General features: G+C 34.6%; 1 protein-coding gene and 1 long non-coding RNA gene across 14 annotated transcripts in view; one reads left to right on the forward strand and one right to left on the reverse strand.

Annotated features, from left to right (window-relative positions):
• LOC128931586 (uncharacterized) overlaps positions 1-18,564 on the reverse strand; it is a 76,240-nt gene that overhangs the window by 25,743 nt on the left and 31,933 nt on the right. The gene's annotated exons all lie outside the window — the stretch shown is intronic.
• EMCN (endomucin) overlaps positions 8,566-18,564 on the forward strand; it is a 119,135-nt gene continuing 109,136 nt past the window's right edge. For all 13 annotated transcript variants that reach the window (XM_078367893.1, XM_078367885.1, XM_078367884.1 and 10 more), the window contains exon 1: positions 8,566-8,740. In XM_078367893.1, coding sequence (XP_078224019.1) covers positions 8,674-8,740 — 67 coding nt within the window. In that variant the 5' untranslated portion in view covers positions 8,566-8,673. The remainder of the gene's footprint in view (positions 8,741-18,564) is intronic.

The raw sequence follows: 18,564 nt of genomic DNA on the forward strand, positions 1-18,564 counted from the left end.
ATATATACATTTCTTATATATATCTATATGTATATTTCTTATATATAGATATATATAAGAATATATCTTATAGAAAAAATATATATGATATATATATTAGAAATAGATATATATATTTATATATATCCTATATATGTCTTATATATATAATAATATCTATATCTTATAGAAAATAGAATATGATATATTCTTATAGGAAATAGAATATATCTTATAGGAAATAGGAATATAGGATATATATAAGAATATATCTTATAGGAAATATATATATATAAGATATATATATAAGAAATATATCTATATATACATATATGTACATAGGTATATATGTATAGATATATTTCTTATATATAACATATATTCATATATAGATATATTTCTTATTCACAAAAAATATATATACATAGCATATATATAGTGTGTGTGTGTGTATATATATACATATAACCATTTTATCATGGTCTAAGTCAGTAATTATTAACTGAGGGTGACCACTTCAGAATCTCTGGTTTTTCTCATATACATGCTTGACCTCCGCCCTGTACTTTCTAAATACAAATTTCATGGGTAAGACCTAAACATATATGTTTTTGAAAAGCTCCATGCGTTATTACTGATGCTAAGATTTGAGGCAAACATGGGCAAACCTGCCAGTGTTATATTGTTAGGGCAGGATATCAGAATTTGAAACCTACTGGGACAGGAAATTTGGATTCTATGATTGGAAATGTGCTCAGATGCAGCACTCATCTGCTTGTGAAAGCCATTACTATGTCATTTCCTCTGACCAAAGGCTGGATTTGAAAGAATGATTTGGGTTGGGTCCCGGCTTTGTTGTTGATCCAAGATGTTTTTATGTTTAGTTATATATATGTGGTGGGAAATTACTAAGCCAGTGCTGGTTTAATAAGGTTGAAAACATTTGTAAATAGCTTTATTTGATGATGAAATGAAAATAATTTATTTTGAGAAGTTGAATGAAAAACCGAATTGCATTTTATTAAATCGTTTGCATTCTAGCAAGGCAGATAATTTGATAATGACCATGTTTTTAATTATTAATGCCCTGAGTTCTAAGTTTCTAAGTTCCTGAGATTTCAGGTCAGCCCAAGAATCAAGACAGAGATGGTAGACTCTGAGCCTGAGAGGGGCTTGAAAATAAAATCCTGGGTGTGAAACAGAAGTCAAGAGCCAAAAAGTGATCCATGAGCTTTCAGTTGGGTCAGTGAGCTGCAATTGCATTTTATTGCTAAAAGCAAAGTAGAGCAGGTGATTGGGGGAAAGTTGGTAGGAGACAGAACCCAATATAAGATCTTCCCATAAGGTTGAGGCCAGAGCTGAGAAGTCAATCTATTTGATGGAAAAAGCAGTTCATTATTTTATGTCGGGCTAAACTGGGGGATAAATGACTGAAACAAAACTTCTGTGATTAAAAAATTTACTATCTAGTGTGGGAGGCTGATGATGTCTGAAAAGTGTGACTGATTCAGTCTTAATTTCATCAACTAAGACTTTCAAGAAAAGATATTAGGAACTTTTACTGGTCAGAATAGGCTATGCTATACCTCAGTGACAAAATAAACTTGAAATCTCTAGGGTTTTTATAATATTTGGTTTTACATTTAAGTCTTTAATCTATCCTGAGGTAATTTTTGTATAAAATGTAAGAAGGGGTCCAGTTTCAATTTTCTGCTTGTGGCTCTCCAGTTTTCCAAGCACCATTTATTAAATATGAATCCTTTCCCCAATGTTTGTTTTTGTCAGGTTTTTCAAGGATCAGATGGTGGTAGATGTGCAGTCATATTTCTGAGATCTCTATCCTTTTCATTGGTCTATGCATCTGTTTTCATACCAGTATCATGCTGTTTAGGTTGCTGTAGCCTTGTAGTATATTTTAAAGTCAGGTAGTGTGATACATCCAGCTTATCAGGATAAATAGCTAATGTATGAGGGGCTTAATACCTAGGTGATAGGTTGAGAGGTACAACAAACCACCATGGCGTACATTTACTTATGTAACAAGCCTGTACATCCTGCACATATATTCTGGAACTTAAAATTAAAATAAATTAAATTAAAAAAATAAATCTCAGTGACTTAATATGATAAATGTTCATGTGTTGCTCATCCAAATTTTCAGTATATTTATGGTGTCAGGGTTGGAGAGCTCTGTTCTACAGTCACTCAGAGACTCAGACTGCACCATCAGGAATACAGGGTATCAAAGGTCACATGAACAGGGAGTAGAAAACATAAAGTATGCATATCTGCTCCTCTACACATTGTCCTATAAGTGACACATGTCACTTTTGCTTAAAGCCTCTGCCAGAACTAGTCACATGGGCCTACCTAATATAGAGGACTAGACATTCAGTAAGCAGGAGAAATCTTGGCAACAAATCTAAGCCAGTTTTGACAAGAGTATTGGGCAAAAGGTATAGAATACTATTATTTGCAAAATCTCTCCACAGGAAAGCAGAACACTGAGGTGTGATACAGGACCCAAAGACGACACCAAACTAAAATACCAGTAGGTAGAGGCCATTCTGAAAGGCATAGGCTAGGCTAAAAGAATCCTAGAAGAGAGTAACTAAAAAAGATTGGGAATGAAATATAGACAAAGAGCAAGAAGTAGTTTCTTGAATCCCTGAGGATTAGCTCAGAAGCCATTAGTAAAGTAACTCCTTCACTAAGTTATTTGTAGGAAGGGTTTATTAGGAGAAATAGACCAGTGCAGACATTCCATTTCTATTATAACTTAAAATTTACCTGTTTCTATGAATACCAGAACACTGTGCCTGCCATTGACTCTTTTAATTTGGAAAAAAGAAAGAAAATTTACATTTTTTTAGAGAATTAACTTCAACTTTCATTGCTCTGGAAGTTAGGAAGTGAGAAGAAAGTTTATTTTTAAATTGATTCAGATCTGATCCTGTGAAAATTTTCTTTGATTATTGCAAAATGACCACAGAGACTGACAATGCAAAAGGGGATCTGGCAAACTAAAAACAAGAACTAAACTGGTAGGCAAAAGGATTATTTAAAATATAATCATAGATAAATTAGGCTAGATGGAGTATACATATGGTGAAAAGTGAATTGCATTTAGGTGTCACTCTCTTAAATGTCACATTTTTGTATGACCATACATGTAAAAATCCCTGGCATATGCTAGACACCAAATACTTTTTTAATAGGCACCATATAAGAGAAGAATGTTTCTATAAGATGCTATTTTTGGAAAACCAAAAATGAGACATCGAGCAAAAATCTTGAGATGATGTCCATGAGAACACATGGACAGAGGGAGGGGAGCATCACACAGTGGGGTCTGTTGGGGGGAAATAGGGGAGGGACAGCAGAGGGTGGGGAGTTGGGGAGAGATAGCATGGGGAGAAATGCCAGATATAGGTGAAAGGGAGGAAGGCAGCAAATCACACTGCCATGTGTGTACCTATGCAACAATCTTGCATGTTCTTCACATGTACCCCAAAACCTAAAATGCAATAATAAATAAATAAATTTTAAAAATTAAAAAAAAATCTTGAACATAAAGTTCATCGCTGGCAATAGCAAAGCTATATGGAAAGTTGAATAAACTGTTGAAGAACTTAACAGTGATTTCCAGAGCTTCTTAAGGCAGATGAGGATGAAGGAATGGTGCTTGGACTTTTTAAAAAGAAGAGCTGTCCAGTAGGAGAACGGGCTGCCTGACGGAGTAGTGAGCCTCAATCATTTCATGTTAGCATGGAGGCTCATTCAGCATTTGCAGGGGTGTTCCTATGTTAAGAAAAATTTGTACTATATTAACTTCTTATATGTCTCATCTTTGAGCCACTATGGTTTTATAATTTCCCTGTATTCATATCCTTATATATCAAGAGATTTATTCAAAGTTAGGGAGTCGGTATGAGGTGAGAGAACCATCTTTACATGTTGAGGAGTAAAATTGGGATGGACAATTGGAGAATGTGAGAGATAGGGTTTTGAGAAACTTCAAGAAACAATTTGCTATGATGCTTTTTTTTTTTTTATATGAGCAATAACAAAATACCATTGGCCCTGAGTCACTGGGAGTTGATTAATAGGAATGTGATGGGTGAGAAAGATAGTGACTTTACTGGCATCAGTTTGGCCAAATGGCTGGTCCCTCCCACTGTTGATGTTCCTTATCCATTTTGGTTCTGAAGAAGGGAGACTCAGTATCTTCAAAATCATGTGCCCTAAATAGCTCTTTGGTTTCAGGTCTGTTTCCACTATCTTCAGGAGATCACCCAATTCCCATTTCAAATAGGCAAGTAACAAAAGTAAGCTGTTTGATTCCATCTCCACTGAAGAAAGCACTCGATGTTGAAAGTACCTTAAAGTGGAGCATAGAACAAATTCCTGGTAATAAGAGTTGGGATTCTGTATAATCATTTCTCAACAATATTTTGGGATCTCTGAATATCAGGAAATTTCTTAATCACTATGGAATAAGAGGGTTTATATAAAATCCCAACAACTGAAAGATTCTAAAGGTTAAGGTTAGTAGGTTATTGTTTGTCTGTTTTAATATGTATTTTTAGAAGACTTTCTGGAATCTCACTTAATCCTCTAGACTACATTAGAAAGTTGGCATGATGTGTATCCTATCTTTCTGTGGGGAAGCTAAGCATGGAGAGGACAAATAGCTCAGTAAGTCACATAAAACTAAGGTAGAGACAGGATTTGAACTTGAGATTATGCTTTTTGCCAGTTTATAAAATTACTTCTTAGCTTTCCTCCCATTTTAGATAATTTTATTCATGGTGATGAGCTGGCTAAGAGGAATAAGGCAAGTATGGAAAAAGAATTTAATTTGGAGACTTAGTAATGGTGCCATCTGAATAAATTTTCTCAGTGCCACATAAGCTAACATAAATCATGAGTGTTGGAGTCTTCATTATACAATTTCTTCCATGTCAAAGATGTCAATGACAGGCCTGGATATGCATTTGCAAAGAATTCTAAGATTTCTCTTGCATGACCTTCTAGCAGCTATCTTTTCTTTTGACAAGCAATTCAGAAGATGAATTGTGAAACAAAAAAACAAGAGCAAACACATTTATTCATCTCTCAGGTTAGAGTGGTTCAGTTCTCTTCTCATATTTTCTTTTATTAAAATGCTTTTAAATCATACACTTCCTAAAAATGAAAACGTTCCGGCAGGTTAGAATACAAAATGTTTAATAAATATATGTATAAATATACACACAAAATATTAAATTAAACAAAATGTATCAGGTCGAGCAAAAGCGTTTTGTTATTAAGAGGCAAAAACAATATGTTTACTCTGGAAGATCTTTTTAATGGAAAATTTTAAAATGTGATAAAAAGTACCCATAAATCACTTCCAGAAGATAAGCAATGTTAACATTTTGTAACTCACTTTCTCTTGCTCTGTGTGTGTATGTGTGTATATGTGTACTGACATATATACACATATATATGTACTACATGTATATATATCATATGCATATGTATATATATGCATATATATATGCAAAAAAGTATCATGAATATAGTTCCACATCTATAAAAAGTTACCTAATTAGTATTTTGTGGCAGAATAATATTCTTCCTCAATAATTAATGTATTGACAAATTTTTGTATTTACATTAACTTCAATGAACATCTTCCTTTTAAGAATAAGTTCCTAAACATATAATTACAAGTTCAAATAGTATGGTACTTTAACAGTTTTGATGTGTATTGCCAAGTCACATCTCAGAAAGGTCATACCCCAAGAATAAGATGGTTACTTTATTTGAAAATTTGTCAACAATGGGAATTGTCAAGAACTATACCTAATTATATATAAAAGGCAAAATATGCTGTTTCGATGTTGGGATATTCGTTACTTTGATCTCTGGGGTGATGAATATAGTTTTGCATTTTACTGGCCCTCCATTTCTTGCATGACATTTTTTTGCCTTTTTCAAATGTAGGGTCATTGTTTTTTAGATCAGAAGGCATTTTTAAGATAAATTATCACTTACTGTTACAAAATTTTTTTATTTGCCTTTTAAATTCATGGTGTGTTGTGCCAAAAATCTTTTAATTTTTGTGTAAGCAAATGTATGACGTCTTTCTTTTATGTACTTTGTCTTTAGTGTCATGCATAAAATGTCCTCTTTACCCCAATTATGTATAGTTACATATTATCTCCTCAAATTTTATTATTTTGTTCTTTAAACTTAAATCTTTAACATATAAGATGAACATGTGCAATTTGGTATTTTAAGTAAAACAGAGACTTAATTTTAAAATTTTCTTAAATGATTAACACATTGTCAAAAAACTTACAACAAATATATACCCTATTAATCACAGTTACTACATGTTAGACTCATCTGTAAATATATCTGTATGTATACACATGTAGATAGCAACAGATATAAATATTTCTGTGTCTGTACTTTCTGTTCTATGCCACTGATCTTTTTGTCTCTTCTGGTAACCATTGCTGTTTTAATTAAATATTTTACCTTAAAAATATCTCCTAATTTACTAAGGCAAAGCTGACCCTCCCTACCCCCCCCCATTATTACTCCTCATTTTTTCCTTTTCTGTTCTTATATTTTAATTTTTTTTTTTTGACTAGCTATTTTAAGATGTATTTTCTTAGGGTTTTTTTTTTTTTGTCTACAGGACTTTGTCTTTTAAGTAGTCTTAATATTCTATTATCAGGCATTCTTAGAATAGATATGTAGTCCACTAAATGGAAATGCATAGGAGTCAGGGCTGAGAAGTACAGATGCCATCAAATCCCTGAAGAAATCATTGTGACCAGCATCGGTGGCGACTCTGTGTACTGACAACTCCAGTGTTAGAGTACAGAAGGAGCAGGAAGTGAGGCAATGTGAATGTTCAACTGTGATTTCACATGGCCACACCCCAATTTATTTCTGGAAAGTACATGTGACATCTATTCACATATGTTCCTATCTTTATATTCTCCAGGATATGCCAAATAAAGTAACAACCCCAAAGGCAGCCTGTTTTAGAAAATCTATTAGAAGAGGGTAAAATACAATCTTACTAATGCACAAAATAGAAACTTAGCTCTTCTGACCCCTGGTATAACAGTGAATAAGCTAATGTTTTTCTGTGTTTTGAGCAGTTGACTCACACTAACTCTTTTTGTATGAAGTGTTTCCCAGCATGGTGTAGCAGTGAAATGTGTGCCCTTCTTGCCAACGGGTAAAGGTATAATTTTTGAATAGTTTTTTTTTTTTTTTTTGTGGGGCAAATAGATCTACACTGATCTATTGACAATGTTGTCCAATAAGGCCTGAGTAAAGGTATATAAAAAGATGATTGGCTAAAATGAGGCATAAAGCCTGTGGCTGAGGAAAAATATGAAGTCATTGGCAACACAGGGTTGTACCCAGGGCTGTAGCAGTGTTATCACCATGTTTTAATCAGTCATGACTGACATCAAAGTGACCCCTGCTGTATAGATTGTCCAGCCTGGTTGGCTTTCCAGTCTTAAAGAATCGACCTCTCCCGGCTTCACTGATGTATGAAGGCATTTCACTCACTGCCATTCTAATCCTGTCCCCTAAAGAAGAGCATTCATCTGCTGGGCACCGTGACTCACACCTGTGATCCCAGCACTTTGGGAGACCGAGGCGGGTGGATCACCTTAGGTTAGGGGTTTGAGAGCAGCCTGGCTAACATGGTGAAACCCAATCTCTACTAAAAAATACAAAAATGAGCTGGGAATGGTGGTGGGCACCTGTAATCTCTGCTACTCAGGAGGCTGAGGCAGAAGAATTGTTGGAGCTGGGGAGGCAGAGGTTGCAGTGAGCTGAGATTGTGCCATTGAACTCCAGCCCAGGCGACAACAGCGAAACTCTGTCTCAAAAATAAAACAAAATAAAATAAAAGAAGAACATTTCATGAGGTATTATAAGTAATTGTTCCTTATTCATCATCAAAGTCCTTCAGTAAAAACCAGGAGTGGTCAATGGACATTCACATGTCTTTGCTTAATTCTATTAAAAAGTTCTGGAAAATCCTCTGGACATCCTTTAAAAGTCTTTTTGCTTACTCAAGAGCAGTATATAATATATTTAATACAATTTTTCACTGATATCCACAAGGTGGGCTTCACTAATCTGGCTTTCAAGTTGGAAAGAGAAAACTTAAGTTGATTCCTGATGGATTTAGCCCTAAAATTTAACCTCGGCCAGTGAAAGCCTCTTTATCCCAAGGGAGTAGCTGCTAAATGAGGCCCCTTTATAACCACTTCAAAATGCACTTTCAAAACAAAAGTTAGAAGGTGCTATGATCCATTCTCAAGAAGGATCTCTTTCTGTTCAAAACCCGTCCTGACCTTTCTGTTGAAGAAGAACAAAATAATGTAGTAACAAAAACACAAGTGGCTGCCAAAGGAAGAGAGAGAGAAAAAAAAGAGTTCCTGTAAGGGGCTGAAACAATAAATCTCCTCTCTGCTGAACTCCCAAAGGGAGCGTGTGTATTTCCTCCTGTTCTTTATCAGAGCCCCCGAAATAAGTAGGAATGGGCAGTGACTATTCACATTCAATACACCTTTTCCATTTGCTAATAAGGCCCTGCCAGGCTGGGAGGGAATTGTCCCTGCCTGCCTCCTGAGAGAGAAGCCATTGACACCATCTACAGGCACCATGGAACTGCTTCAAGTGACCATTCTTTTTCTCCTGCCCAGTCTTTGCAGCAGTGACGTCAACACAGGTATCTTTGTCTCTTACTCTTCCGGTGGTACATATTGGAAATCAGTAGTGGGTGACTCAGCCTCAGTTTACTTTCAGGGATGTTCCCTTGACACTTTGATGCAGCAATTCCTTTAATAAGTTGAGTGTTTGGATGTTGACTTGAGTGCATGGAGAAGGCTTAAGAGAGACCGTATTTGTTTCTATGGAAGGGAAATGTTTGTGGGTACAGCACCCTGAAAGCATGTTTGATGAAATCACAAAGTACTGAACACATGCAGTGGCCTCTAGAGCATTAAAATCTGGGAATAGAATACTGGTTAAAAATATACTTTGTTTCCAAAACATATTATTTTCAGACGTTGCTCTGAAATAAGATTGTCATGTGTGGGTGAAAGGCTATAATGGGAGATATTATATTGCAGATGTTAGCCTGTATTTTTCCCAACCTTTTTTCAGGTCTGATAAATTGAGAAGTTGGGTAAAGCTGTCTAGGGAAGTGTATCTTAATATTTTGGGGTAGGGTGAGTAGAGAGAGATTCATTTGATTACAGTCTATAGACTGTTGCTGAAGAAATATATACATATCTAAGCACATATACACATTTTGCATAACATTTCAGGAATAGTTAAACATAAAGTCCTACCTATTTACTTCTGGCTAAGAAACTCAGATAAAAGATAGGTATGTATCTACATAAGCCTTGAATATATTAATGGACAATTACGAGAATGATTTACATTTGACATTTAACCCTTCCTGAGTGATTGAAAATAAACAATTTAATCAATATTTATTAGGTTCCTACCCTGTACTGGAAGGAATATAAAAACAAGTAAGATGTCCTTGCCCATAATGATGTACAACTGGGAGAAATAAGCGTGTGATTTTAATACAAAACAGATTTAATAAGTGTGAAAATTGAAGTACAAACTACCGTAAAAGAACACAATCAGGAAAGACTGATTCAGACTCTGAGCGGACTTGGGGGAAAAACGCCAGAAACATTCACTTCTAATTTTATTTCACTCATTTTCAATTTAAAAGATTGCTGCCTGCAAAATTCTAATTTACAGTGATAATGTCGGAAAAAAATAAGTACACCCCTCCTGAACAGCATTTTATCAGTCATTTCTCAAAATATCTATGTAAATTTAAGACAAATTCAAAAACACTTCAAATTCACATAGATTTGCTTATCTTGCATCTTGGAGTTTCTGAGGTTAAGTTGCAGCAAGCATCAAGATCAGAAAATTTAAATTAGAAGAGTTACTAGAGTCAAATCGTTTTAAAGTAAAGAATATGTGGTGCCACAGAAATCATTACATAGCTTATAAGTAACGTCAGTGTGCTTGGGGAAGATTGATAGGAATCTCAATGCCATGGAAAACACTGCTAACAATTAGATGTGCAGATTAGTGAAAAGTCTGAAAGGCTGGCTTAGGCTGCTCCCTGCTCCACATCTGCAAGCATCGGTGAGTAGAGTACTTTGCCGGCACTATTAAACTGAATAGATCGTTCGTCCTTCTGAAAGTAAAGAGGAATAGCATCAATAGAAGTGGCCTGCAATACCTGGCCTTAAGACATGAAGGTGAAGGACAACCCAGAGATGTCCTCCAGGTTTTTCTGTTATGGTCGTTTTTGGAAAATACACATCTCCTTTTGCTTACTGGTAATGAGCAAGAAGACCTGTTAACAGTGTCTTCTTTCTAATGAACTGTTAACCCCTGTGGAATAATTTCCCATTTGAGCAGAGACAATAGTTACATAATAACTATCTCCTTCAAGTCAGCCAACAAGTATACAAGTTAACTGAAGACCAGTATTTGTAAACAAACAAATAAACCAAAGCTACTTCATTTATCTTAGAAGAGGAGGCTATAGCTCAGGAGTATAAATTGACCATCTGAGTGGAGCCTGAAAAGACTGAATTTCCCATCTACGTGTATGATTTTGTTGCACCTGGCTCTGCCTGCTTTGTTTTTCTTTGCAGATTAAGCACAGGAAATAAAGCATTTCCTAAGCTGATTATGTTTTGTTTTTTCCTTAACCCCCGGTTCCAGATACACATTGATTTCAGAGCTTTATATATTCCCTAAACTTAGGATGATTAACATATTTCTTCAGCAAAGTTGATTCTTGGGGGCGAGGAGGGAGGCATTTCATCTGCCTTAAATTCGCAAGCTGTCAAGCAGATGCATGCGTTTTTGCATAGCAATTTGTTCCTAAATAATGATCTTTTAGATAAATTGACTACTTTTCTTTTTTTTCTGACATTTTGTGTCAGTCTCAGATTTAAATAAGTAAAATATAGTCTTTTGTGTTCTTTGTGAAAATCAAGGGAATCTTTCCACATCACAGTCAGTGAGTGACTTTTTGTTACTTGATTGGTGGTATAATATTTTTCAATCTCCAATTTGGAAAGCTGTTCTATTGAAATATGTATGGGAGATTTCTGAAAGGGAATTGCCATTCTTTCCTAAGGTTTTCTAAATCGTGTTTAAAACTGAACAGACTCCTACAGTGGCTTTTATGGCTTTTAAACCTAGTATGGATGAGCTTTTGACTGTCAGGACAGAGAGAAGTTAATGAAGAGAGATTCCAAGGAGGAAACAATACGCATGTACTCATCAAATGCTGCTTGCTGATTGAAATTTACTTCAATGTGGGAAAGATTAAAATGTGGTAGGCATTCTCAGACAGGGACAAACACCATTTTCTTTATTGGCATATGAATAAGGATTTAATTGCTTTGAGAAATTAATTTGTTAGTGATTGAACATTCAATTTCATGAAAAAGGAAGATTAAACATGCTATCAGCAGACTCCATGCTAAATATTGTAGGTTTATAAAACTTAATAAAACTCAGCCCTCACTGCAGAAGTGGGGGAGAGAGGAAGATGAGAAAAGTTACATTAAGTTTGATTATCTTGTAGGCTTTAAGAGGTAAATAAAGAATAACACAGAAAATTTACAACTAGCCTGGTTAGGGTATAAGGACATCAGAAAAGGCACGTATATTAAAGTGGAAATTATTATAAGCTTTGAAGCTTGATAATCAAGACGTTCCAGAGGAACAAATTTATTGAGTAGATACATTGTAACCTTGGTATATTCTAGTCTAGAAATGTAAAGTGGTCACACTTAGGGCATAGTTAAGTACTGGGAAATAAGGTTGGAAATAGAGCCTCAGGAGATAGTGAATATCAGGATGAGCAATATTGATCCATATAGTTAATTAGTTTGAGTCTATAAATGTGTTTGAGTATGAGAATTATATGATCATGGCTATAAAATGGGCTATATTCTGTCAGCAGAATATAGATTAGACTATTGGAGTCAAGAAAAATAAAAGATAAAGAAAAATTTTTTTAAAAAGAAATTAAATGAAATAAAATAAGCAAAAAATAAATAAAATAAAAATAAAAGATAAACTAGTTCAAATGTCATTGCAAATCCAAGAGTCTGTCAATAAAATGAAACAAAGGGTCTAGGAAGAGCTTTAAGAAAGTAGAAAGTGTATGATTTGACATATCATAGACTGGCAATGAGGGAGAATGTGACTGAAATGTAGAGACAGGGTTATTTGAATACCAGAAATAGGAAAATGGCTTGGGAGCAGAAATTAGGAAAGATACGATGAGATGGTTTAGTGAGAAAAATGATATTTAGTTTTGGACATGGTGATTTTGAAATCCAGATATTTATGTAGAGATGTTCAATAGTAAATTAAAATTGTCTGATGTGTAGTTGAAATGCCCCTGGAGCCAGAGGTGATGTTGAGAGGTGAATGTTCTTTAGTCCTGAATCTCAAATATTTTTAAATCTTGCTCATTGTAACATTAATGACATAGAGAAGCAATTTATCTTTCTTCTGGATGCCCGTATATCTAACTCTCCTATGGCACTTATTTCCAATTCTATCATAGTTGTGTGAATGTCTTATTTCTCTACTCTACTATAAGCACCTTGAAAGTAAGGGCTATATTTGTTTGCTCAGCAACAATCTGAACAGGTAATAAGGACATAGTCATCTAAATGAATGGATAATTGAATAAAATAGTTGCCTTTTTATTATTTTTGTATTTTAATTTCTTCCTATGACAACCACCTAACAGTTTACTACCTTGTCCTTATGAAAAAGTTATGGACAATTATGAATCAGAGAAGACAATATATAAAAAAAGTAGATTATATTGATTTCAGTTATGAAGTCAGCACTAAATATAAGGAAAAGGACTTCTTATCAAAGGTGGGCCAGCTCTCAAACTATAACCACTGCAGGGAAGAATATCTAAACAGAATCAGCTTTACTTCTATTTGGGTATCAAATACTCAATGTAATAAGTTCTTATAGTTAAAAGTATTCTAGGAGATACCTTATTCTCAACCAACTTCTCAAAACTACAAAATTGTTTTTTTTAAGCGAAGTTTACAAAAATAGAAGATGGAAGAAAGTTAAATAAATACCATACATCTTTATGCGTCATTGTAGATAACATGAGTTGCTTCAGAGTAGATAATTTTGCTTAGTACTTTGCTGAGCTTAATTCACACTAATATTTCTTACCTGAAATGGGTAGTCTATTGCAGGAAGACTAAATCAATATAGAACAAATCCAAATGGAAAAGTATTTAGTCCACAAACCATTTCTTTACATTCTTTCTTCACTGCTGATTTTTAATAATCCCCATCTAAAAGTAGAAGTAATCATTCTAGAACTCCTATTTTCAAAAGATTCATAACAGTTGTTAGAAAAAACTTTTCTGGCAATTTTATCTTGAAGATAGTAGTTATCTAGAAAACTGAGAAAAAATTAAGATTTAAGGCTTTACAAAGCTTTAAATTTACTAGACAACTGCCTATCCTTTCCTTTTCATTGGTGAAGTTACATTTCAAGCTGCAGCTAAATATTTTAACTTGCGAATAATTATCTAATTCAAGTTACTTGCATTCTTTTTAGTGATCACTTTCCAACTTCCTTTTTGTCTTTAAGAACAATATGAGATGCACGTTTCTAAACACTCAATGTCAGAATAGGAATTTTTTTTTTTAAAGGAGTTTTGCTCTTGTTGCCCAGGCTGGAGTGCAATGGGGCAATCTTAACTCACTGCAACCTCCACCTCCTGAGTTCAAGCAATTCTCCTGCCTCAGCCTCCTGAGTAGCTGAGGTGACAGGTGCCTGCCACCACACCTGGCTAATTTTTTGTATTTTTAGTAGAGACAGGGTTTCACCATGTTGGCCAGACTGGTTGCAAACTCCTGACCTCAGGTGATCTACCTGACTCGGCCTCCCACAGTGCTGGGATTACAGGTGTGAGCCACTGCGCCCAGCTCAGAGTAGGAATTTAAGTAACCTTCAATTCCTGTGTACTAAATTCTTTCCAACTACTGAATTCCTATCCATTATAGGTCTGTTAGGTTAGACTAATAATGCCTTTTGGCTGATAGAAGCAGCTCTCTCAGTTAGCAAACTAGATTCTTTTTGTACTGTTGCACACAATGAGAAACATTAGTGGTGTCAATTACATGTAGAAAGAGCACTATATGGTTCCCAAATTTGGGGCAACCATAAGAAAAAAAGATATTTAGTCCGGGCGCAGTGGCTCACGCCTATAATCCCAGCACTTTGGGAGGCCGAGGCAGGTGGATCACAATGTCAAGAGATCGAGACCATCCTGGTCAACATGATGAAACCCCATCTTTACTACAAATACAAAAAAAAAAAAAAAAAGATTTTTAAAACTTCAATAGAGGTTTCATATCCTGTAGAATGATATATGTAGAGATAATCATAACTAGTCCCATATGAGCATTAGATACCTATTGTGTCTTTCCCTACATCTTCTCTGGCCATGTTTACTCCAGCCATTGCTATGGCAACGAGCTATGCACAGGTGTAACGCAACAGCCCCTTGCCTCTCATTAATGCATATATCCTGCTTTCTTTCTGGTGCTATTCTGATACAAAGGTGCATTTCAGAATCTGGCATTATCAGGCGCCTGAACTAGACGTGTAGGAGCATTAGCATTCTATGAGACAGCTCCTGACAAAGGAGGGTATGGAGCCACTGAATACATAAACGCTTTCCTCTTCTATTCCTGCTCCAGTTTCATTGTTTTAGTCCTTTACTCCTCTTCTGGAGATAAATTTTTTAAATATAAATTGTCTGAACAGAAGCCTTTGTTTCAGAATCTGCTATTTAGGAAAATTCAGGATATATTATTTTTCTTGATGAGAACATTTTGGTTTAGATGATAGTGTATATCTAAATATAGTTAGTTTCAGTTTTTCTGACACTCTAATTAATATGTACTACCCTTCTTCCTTTTCATTTCAAAGAAATGAAATATCTTTGATCAATCTTTTGTTAAATAAGCTTAACAATATTCTAAACAGGTCCTGTTCTAAGGCAATTATTTGCCTGTTTGCATAGACTCAGTAATGAATTACACTGTGAGGTTAGTAGTAAAAAATGTTGATATCATTGATTTTATTCTTGATGTCCTTCTCATATGAAATGTGAAGTGCTTTTTAAATGTGTTGAATCAGTCAAAATCTAGCTGAAACCTGTATTAGTTGTGTCAAAGGCCAGAGAATGATCATCACATTTGAGAATGGTCCAAGTTAACCCAAAGAAGTATTGTCACAATATCTACTAACACCTACCATTTATTGTGCTAGGCACTCTACTCACATTACTTCCATCACAAATTTCAAGGCCAGCTTTATCCCTTTTCTTTATCTTACTGATTAAGAAAGAGATGCTTGGAAATAGTATAAAATCACACTAGAGTGATGTGACTTAAATCAAAGCAAGTACTCTTGCTCTTCAGCTACCTTCTGATGTAGTGACACTTCACAGTTGAGCTTTCTGAAAAAGAATAAGGATAAAGACGTGCTTCTTGAGTAATTTAGAAGTCACTACTGTTTCTCACTGCACCTTCAGCCTTCTAAAGTGACAACTAAGATTACAATGCCATAAATAAATGTTTACTTAGCAATAATGTTTTCTTAATATCCTAGATTCAATTAATTCTTAGGGGAGGGGTTGGAAGGAGTTGTAGGAATTTGCCTACCAGCCATTGTTACGGTGGTTGAAAAAAACACATACTAGGCTACAAATGTCAGTGAAGCTAATATGGGACTTGGAGAAGAAGGAAAGAAACAAAGAGGAAATAGCTATGAGTGAGTTAATCACTTGTGTCACATTTATAATCCTTCTGGAGACAGATTGTCTGAGTTCAAATTCCAGCTCTGCCCCTTACTAGCTGTTTAAACTTAGACAAGTTACTCAACTTTTAGCTTCCTCAGCTGTAAAATAGAGATTATTGCCTTATGTGATTCTTCCAATATCCCTATAAGGAATTACCTCATAGGGATATTGGAAGATTCACATGAGGTAGTATGCAGAAAGCATCCAGAATAGTGTCCAAGGTAAGGTAAATGTCATATACATTTTTGCTGAGTTTTAGAACTCATATCCGGCACCTTAGAGAAAATACTTTATTTCTAAGTTGATTCCAATTCAGAAGCAGACAATATTTAAACAATTATGTTAATTCTCACAAAGTGAAGAATGAGAATATGAAATTTTTTCACAATAAAACTGATATAAGATACTAGTAAGATCACTGCCAGATCATATTTTAATCCCAATATATGCATGCACAATTTTATCCATTGTATGCAAATACGTATATTTTATCAAATATCTTTCAGATTTATGTTATTTAACTTAGTCTGTAATCACTCAAATTAATAAGCAAAATTGTATTTGAAAATTCTAACTTTTTAGTCTGAGAATAGTCAACATCCTCAAATATTGTTACTACTCTCATAAAGTATTGAGTGTTGCTTAATCTGAGAGGTTGAATATGTTAGTGGAAGGAAACACAGTCTTAATGTGATAACTTAAGTTCGAATCTAGCATTTAAGTATGCTTAAATTGGCCTAGATGTTACATCTTTCTTAATATCAGTTTCTGCATGTAAAAAATGGGAAGATAGATACATGTTGACATAATACTGGTGTTACGCAACAATGAGAATATCCATTTTAGATGCTGTGCAAATCTTAAATTACTACTAAAACATTAGCTATTATTGTAAAAGTTAACGTTAACTCACAGAATTAAGAGATAAATAGGAAACCATTCTATAAATTTTAGAATTTTCCCTTGCTAGTTGGGCCTTTAAGTGCCATTGTATCATTTCCATTTTAGCCCTAATATCTTTACATAATTTTTATGGCTGTTCACATCCAAATGGCCATGTGTTGAAATAATGCTTCAGTTATAAAAATGACACACAGAAAACATGGAAAACCATTTGTATCACACATTGAATTTATTTTTAACTGAAATGGCAAAAGAAATGCTTTTTTGTGGTATGAACTGTGAAATCGCCCTCCTAGGGTGTTCAGCAAGTGTGAGAACATAAACGTTGAGTTCTTGGGCACTCTCCCCAGGGTACAAAGGCCACTCCTACATTAATCAGCTCAAAGCCATTGTGACAACTTTGAACAACCATGAGACTTCCCCAGTTAACTCTCTCTGCAATTTTAAAAGCGAGACCCACCTTTTTTAAATGCACAGAGTGAACTAATTTAAAGATTCATTAAGTAATCGCATTACTGGGATTAGAATAATTAAATTATGTGAATCAATTAACTTTCAATTTTTTCTCTTTTAATTTTGTGACAGCCTCATTTGTTGGGTACAAATTTTATATCAATTAAAGTTTAAAATTCTAAAGTTTTACAAAGGAGAAGAAAAAAATCATTTAAACATCTATTACTAGGTTGTATTACAACTTAACTCATATACTTTTCTAGGAAGCAAGGACAATTTCTAAGTGATTATTTTTGTGTGTGTTTCCCAAGACCTATTTTTGGGGACATAGGTGATATTTAGTAGCTAGCTCTTGCTTTAATTTGGAGCATTCTGTTTCTTCAAAAGTCAGCAGAGTTGAAAATACCCAAGGCATTCCTGGATTTGTTTTCAGTTACTTGAGGGCAATATTTATTTTTATCCTTGGCCTGTGTAGAGGGGAAACAGTAAGTGCCATTTTGGATTATTCTTTCGGTTGGCTGAACTTATTTGATATACTTTATGAAGCTCACCTACCATCTTACTGTTGTATAAATAGCAGAAAATACTAAACTTTGAATTATAGTGACTGTTCAGATCATATCAGATTGACGCGAATATCTGAATACAAGTGCAAAGTCCTTCCTATTTCTTGCTCATATACACAAAAATTAGTGGTCTGTGATTTGTAGGTAATTCTGAACCATTGAGGTCAGATTATCCCAAAGCCGACTAGGATAGACTGTAAAATTATGAAAATTCAATTGTAAAGGCATTTTGATTACATAGTTTACCTTTTCAACTCTGAAGTCTTAATTCAGTATGTTGAGTAATTAACTTTATCCTAACCTTGTGCAGAAGCAAAAGCACCAGATAATTCAGTTGTTCCTAGATCGATAAATAATTCAAATGCCCTTTGTTTGACATGAGATAAACCAACTTGTTCTTTGTCAAATAAAGGCAGAATCCCTCCCCATAATACATATGCTATTCATTAAACTATTATATAAAAGAAAGGGTGCTTTCACTAAAAAGAATATATTTGGCAATATAATAACTGTCTTATATTTTTCCCATTGAGCCCTGACTGGTGTGACAAGCCAGAATACTGCAGTGGTGAAGAGTGTACTGAACTTTTGAGCCAAGAGCACTTGGATTAGTTACCCAGGGACACACGCTTGCTGTGTGACTGAGGCAGGCAAAATTCTTAACTTCTCAAGGCTTTAATTTTTATGTCTATGAAATCAATGTG

The sequence above is a fragment of the Callithrix jacchus genome, chromosome 3 (genome assembly GCF_049354715.1).
Source record: "Callithrix jacchus isolate 240 chromosome 3, calJac240_pri, whole genome shotgun sequence".
Taxonomy (NCBI): Eukaryota; Metazoa; Chordata; class Mammalia; order Primates; family Cebidae; genus Callithrix; species Callithrix jacchus.